Raw genomic sequence first — 6,531 nt, 5'->3', positions numbered from 1 at the left:
TTTTTTTTTTTTTTTTGTTACCAGGGAATGAACTTGGGACTTTGTGCTTGTGAGGTAGGCAGTGGAACCACTGAGCTAAATCCCCAGCCCCGAACTGTGTTTTAATGATGAAAGCTTGAGCTGGGGATTTAGCTCAGTGGTTCTGTCACCTGCCTCATAAGCACAAGGACCCAAGTTCGATTCCTGGTACAAAAAAACAAAAACCCAAACAAAAACAACAACAAAACAGTTTTGTCTGGTTTCTATTTTTTTTTTTTTGGTTTCTATTTTTAATACATCTTTCTTTTCATGATCCTTAACTGAAATCCTGTCTTCTAGACCTGATATTCTGTCCTTACCTTGGTTCATTTGCTGCATATACTTTGAATAGAATTTTTAATCTCCTGGGTATCTGACTGAATTTGATGGCATTCATGGTTTCCATCATTTTCCTAAGCTTTTTTTTTTTTTTTTTTTTTTAATCTGCATCTATTCTAGATTCACAAATCATGCCCTTCACTCTGAGATGGTCATCATCTCTGAAATTATCTTAGCAATTATTTCTGATTTGATTTTCTTCTAGATTTCTTCTTAGTGATTTTCTTCTCACTCATTTACTTTACTTCTGCTGTTACTTCAGAGAGTCCATATGGGTGACTTTTGAATTGTTCCACCAAACTGTCCCCTGGGCTTGCCTTAGATGAGCTGGAAGTCTGGGGTTGCATCTCACTCCTGTTTTCTCATTTTCTCTATTTTTTTCAGTTTAATTCTTCCTGTGATGCTTATAAATTATTTATGGTAGTTATCTTTATTGCTAGTACCAAGAACCCTTAGGAAATGACTACTTGTCAGAGAGATGCCTTCCATGTGTAGCTGGCTTTTGGGTTTTGCGTCTCTTGCAATATCTTACCTCTTTAATTTATTGAGAATGAGAAATTGCTGCCTATTTGGCCTCGCCTCTGGTATTTTGGCACTGGCTTGCAGTATAGTTTATGACTGTTAAGCAACCTCAGAGTTGGTATACAAGGAAAAACAAATGATTTGAACAACTGTGTAACATTAGTAATAACAACAGCATCAAAACACACCCTAAAAATGAAACTGTGGTAACTATTAATTTGCCACCTTTAAGCCGATGAACAAGATTTGTAGTCATGTTCCACACGCATATAAAAACAAGAACAAAGAACCAAGAAAAAGAGAAAAAAATAAAAATAAAAAAGCAAAGAAAGGAAGAAAAGTAGGAAAAAAGTCCACTTCGGGTTTGTCTCTGGTGTCACTGGTGGAGAGGGGGCAGACAAAGCCCCGATCAATGTTGATGGATCCCAGAAAGCGAACAGCAGAATTACAGTGGAGGGCCAGGATTTAGCTCAGTGGCGCCACACCTGCCTCCCAAGCGCAAGGTCCTGAGTTTGATTCCTGGTACCACACACACACACACACACACGAGTTACGGTGGTGGTGGATAACCCCAGCAAACCTGGGCCTTTAGTGAAACTGAAGGTCAGGCTGCTTCTGGTTTCTGGCTGTGAGGCTGAGACCTGAGTTGTTCAGCCCACAACACTCCAAGTACCTCCTGCTGGCTTGATGGCGGCTGTGGTTCACCCTGACACCGGGAGCCAACAGGGGAAAACAACCCACAGCTGCCGTGAGTTCTGAGTTCAGTTGGCCCCTTTCCAACATGGTGACGCGAGAACTGCCTTCTCCTGGGAGATGTCTGAGCCCAGATAACTCCCACCCACTGCAGTCTCCAGCTCCACTGCTGTTTCACTGATGTGCTTCTCTGTGGAGGCCTCTGGGGTTGCCAGGAGTCACCATGCATCTGCAGGTGTGAGCTGTCCCTCCACACCACGAGCGGGGGTTCGGGGACAAAGTGCCACTCGCCACCTCCCTGTTCCGCGCTGCAGTCCTTTCTTCGCTCTCTCCGTGGACTCCAATTCTTGCTTCAGATCCTTGCTGAGTCCTAGGGGCCTGCTTCCCTTCTCCTCCTCTTCCTCATGTTGCTGTACTGCAGCATCCGGAGCACCAAATATCACAGAGGCTGTTTCTCTGCTGCTTATTCCACCATCTTCCCGGAAGTCCAACACAGTCTTGCCCGAACAGCACTTTTTCCCCCCTAGTACTGGGAACTGATCCCCGGGCCTGTGCACTAAGATACATCCGAGGCCTTTTTTGAGTTAGGGTCTTGCTAAATTGCCTGGGCTGGGCTGGGACTTGCCATCCTCATGTCTCGGCCTCCAAGAGCACTGAGATCACAGATGTGAACCATAACACCTAGCTAAACGAGTACTATTCACACCATTTTAACATTTAAAACTGAGCGTCTGCTATCTTTTCCTGTAAGCCAGGAAGTAAACCTAAACAGGAACAAGTTTGTACAGTGGTGGTCAAACCAACTCCTCATTAGCAGTGAACTTAGTACAAGATGTTCTTCAAACTGGGCACGGGAGCACATGCTTGTAATCCCAGCTACTCGGAAGACTGAGGCATGAGGATTATAAATTCAAGCCCAGTCTGGGCAAATAAGTGAGACCTTGTCTCAAAATTTAAAAGGATGAATGTGCTGGAGATGTAGCTTTGTGACAGAGTGCTTGCTTGGCATGTGGAGTCCCTGGGTTCAATTCCCAGCACTGAAGCAAGGGAAAAAGTGTCCTTTTAAATCACAAGGCTATTATATAACCCGAAATTAGGCCAAAGGTACAGTCATGAAACCAAAACTCTCCAGGGCTGGGGATTTAGCTCAGCGGCACTGTGCCTGCCTTGCAAGTGCAAATTTCTGAGTTTGATCCCCAGTACCAAAAATAAAAACAAAACAAAAACCCCCAAACCCTCCCATCTTGACCCTCTGCAGTCCTTTCTCCTGAGAGTCAGTACATTTTTTCTGTAAAAGCCCTTTATAGTTTCACAGATCACAAAGGCCTATTACAACTAGTGTAAAAGCAGCCATGATTAGGGCCGGGGATTTAGCTCAGTGGTGCCACCACCTGCCTCCCAAGCGCAAGGTCCCCCCCCCCAAAGCAGCCATGATTTATAAATGGGTGCAGCTGTGTGCCAATAACTTTGTAAAACGATATCTACCAGGTGGGCGTGGTGGTGCACGCCTGTAATCCCAGCACTTGGGAGGCTGAAGCAGGAGGATCACTGTGAGTTGGAGACCAACCAGCCTGGGCTACATAGTAAGTTCCTGGTCAGTCTCAAATATGTAGTAGACCCTGTCCCAAAAATAAACAAAGAGATCTATTGATCCATTTTGTAACATTTTACAGTTTTCTTTTCTTTCTTCTTTTTTTTTAAACAAGTTAATGAGCTGGATTTCTGTTGGTTACTGGCTGTTCATATTCACAGAAACATCTACATTTGAACCCAGTGTGCCAAGAAGGATGACACCAAGGTTCTTGGCAGCCTCCAAGAGAACAAAGTATACTATGCTCAAGATATTTCTCCCTTAAGTATGTCCAGAACATGTTATAAGATGGAAAGAGAAGCAATGTTGTAAGAACAAGGCCAGCAATGCTGTGAGAACAAGGATGAAAGACCAACAAACATTCCAAAGTGACTAAAATGGCTCCCAGGGATCCTAGAAACTAAGGAAACACAAAGACATGTGTTCCTGGGTATTTCCCCCAGATTAAATGTTGCTGTGGGCTGAAATGTGTCCCCTCAAAAAGACCTGCTTAAGTCTTCTCCCTTGGTACCTATCCTAAAGACCAACTTAGTTCCATCCAGCTGCCTGGTACTGCCAGTAACTGTGCGTCTTTGTCTTTGAACACTGAGGGTCATCAAAGGTCATTTTCCACAAATTTGAGTTCTTTTTTTTTATTTTGTTTTATTTTTTTGTTTTTTGAGACAGGGTGTCACTATGTAGTTGAGACTGACCTGGAACTCACTATGTGGCCCAGGCTGGTCTCGAACTCACAGTGATCCTCCTGCCTCAGCCTCCTGAGTGCTGAGATTACAGGCGTGCGCCACCACGCCCAGCAATATGTTCATCTTTGTTCTTTTTTCCCCAGCAGCAAGTCCTGAGTCCTTGTGGGAAGAGGACACACTTTACTTCCTTGAGTGACCAAGAAAAATCTAAAAGAGCAGGACATGGCGGCACATACTTGTAATCCCAGCACTTGGGAGGCTGAGGCAGGATCACCACAAGTTTGAGGCCAGCCTGGGCTACATAGTGAGACCTCGTATCAAAAAATAAATAAATAAATAAATAAATAAATAAATAAATAAATAAATAACTCTAAGGACTAGATGTACGAGAAATTATAGTAGGGATTCAGCTCATGCTCATTAGAGACAGAGGCTGCAAACACCGCAGTCAGACTTCCTTACCTTGTCTTTGGCCCATCCGTCAGAAAAAGGAGAGACAAGGGCCTGCTCCTACAGACACAGCAGCCGTTGGCCAGGGGCCCCTGTTTTTGCTTCCCCTTACATGCTTGGTGCTTGATGGCTTTCGAAACACCACCAGTCATTTATGGAGAATTTCCCTGATTAGGATTTCAGTTACTGGATTGTCAACATCAACTATTATCTGTGAACTTGAACTAAGTCTTGGTGGCAGATGGGCTCTTTGGGACCTTTGATTCATGAGGAAGAGGTGACTATTACCCCGCTACAGGAAATCATAAAAGAAAAGCACTTCTCAAACTGGCTGGGCAGAAGTTTCTGAAACTGACTCTCAAGTCTGGCAGCATAGCTGAGGACACTGGGGAAAAGGTAAAGAAGCCAAAGGTGAACATGAGCTAGAATTTGTACTTGACCACGACGAGGTAACTGCACTCTTGGCACAGGGTGGGTAAATAAAACCTCTTGAACGTGTCGCACAGAATCTAAAACCAGCTTTAAGAGCAAGGCACTGTGGCACACAACTGTAATCCTAGCACACGGGAGCTTGAGGCAGAAGGATTACTGTGAATTTCACGTCAGCCTGGGCTACATAGTGAGTTTAAGGCCAGCCTGGAATATACAGTGAGATCCTGTCTCCGAAAAAAAAAAAAAAGACAAAAACAACAACAAAAAAAATCAGCTTCATTACAGCACTTAAGACACCCCCCCTCCAAAAGCACTGGGGATTGTTAAGAGACATTCTACCACTAAGCCATACCCCTAGCCCTTAATTTTCTTTTGACAGTCTTGTTAAATTGCCCAGGCTGGTCTTGAACTTTTCTTTTCTTTGTTTTTTTTGGTGTTTTGAGACAGGGTCTCACTATGCAGTTAAGACTGACCTGGAACTCACTATATAGCCCAGGCTGGGCTCCAACTCACAGCAATCCTCCTGCCTCAGCCTCCCAAATGCTGGGATTACAGGCATGCACCACCATGCCCGGCTGGTCTTAAACTTTTGATCTTCCTGCCTCAGCCTCACAAGTAACTAGTGTGGTGGCACACATCTATAATCTCAAAACTCTGGAAGGCTGAGGGAGGAGGATGGAAAGTTGGAGCCCAATTTAGCAAGATCCTTTCGCAGTGTGAAAAACAAGGGCTGGGGATGTAGTTCAGTGCAAAGGCCCTGGGTTCAATCCACAATAATATACAAGAAAACAAAAGCAAACAAAACTTCAAACTTCTATTGGACTCACAGTTGGGTTTAAGGCCGAAGCCCCTCACCACCTCACCAGGCAGCCCCAGAGAAGTGAACCCAGCGGGGGGTAGGGCACAGGGAACTTTAACCTGCAGTTTTGGCAGCCTGAGTGGCCAGGCAGAGGAGGGCCAGGCTGCAGGTCTGTTTGAGCAGGAGGCAGTTTCCTCCTGGGCTCCCTGGACAGAGATGAAGCCTAGCGGTGAGAGGCCATGGGACAGCCTGTTTGAAGTGTAATATTTTGCCATCTCTGAGCCCAGCTCTGTCCCTTCTCTGCAGAGAAAGCCCAGGCTTTCTCAAAGTGCTTTATTTGTGCTGGAGGGTTTTCAGTGGGGGAGGGGGCAGCAATGGGGAACGATCCCATCTGTGGCTCCAGGCTTTAATAAGAAAAACAGCTGCTGTGTTGGGGGACTGAGGCAGGAAGATTGCAAATTCAAGACCAGCCTGGCAACTTATCGAGACCTCTCAAAAATAAAAAGGGCCGGAGATGTAGCTCACTGGCAGAACACCTATGAGTTCCATAGCCCTTACTGAATTAAAAAAAGAAAAACAGTAACTGGGTTCTGTGCTACGCAGGAGTGTTGAGAAAAATGATAATGTTTTAAAAGAAAATGCTTCCAATCATTTTCAACTAATTCAATAGCTCAGATGACATCTCATCCCCCAAATTCAAAGAGAAAACTTTCAGAACAAGATTCATTTAAGCCACCGGACGTGAAAGCGAGTTTACACTGGCGCTTTATCTCTTGCTTTTGGAAATTTAACAGCGTTCACCGGAGTGTCTGCACTTCACACCGGATTTCAGGGCCTGGCTCCGGAGATCAAGGACATGGCCACGGTGGGGTTTGCAGACATCACCCTGCCTCACCCAGCTGTGGAACAGTTCCTCCCTTCCCCTGCGCTCACCTGCGGCCGCGTTCGGTTCCACCAGCACCCGGTGGCTTGCGAAGCGCCGCGCGCCATTCCCGCCACGGGCC

At 45.5% G+C, this 6,531-nt stretch overlaps 1 protein-coding gene across 1 annotated transcript in view; it reads right to left on the bottom strand.

Annotated features, from left to right (window-relative positions):
- The window catches only part of Eci1 (enoyl-CoA delta isomerase 1), a gene marked incomplete at its 5' end in the record, with an annotated part of 14,322 nt that extends 7,792 nt beyond the window's left edge, over nt 1-6,530 (bottom strand). The window contains one exon of the mRNA XM_010603613.1: nt 6,461-6,530. Within this exon, the coding sequence (XP_010601915.1) occupies nt 6,461-6,530 (70 nt within the window). The remainder of the gene's footprint in view (nt 1-6,460) is intronic.
- Between the last annotated feature and the right edge of the window lies 1 nt (nt 6,531).

Source organism: Fukomys damarensis, unplaced genomic scaffold, assembly GCF_012274545.1.
Source record: "Fukomys damarensis isolate Sample0158 unplaced genomic scaffold, DMR_v1.0_HiC HiC_scaffold_34, whole genome shotgun sequence".
Classification (NCBI taxonomy): domain Eukaryota; kingdom Metazoa; phylum Chordata; class Mammalia; order Rodentia; family Bathyergidae; genus Fukomys; species Fukomys damarensis.
This window is presented reverse-complemented; position numbering and strand designations above follow the sequence as displayed.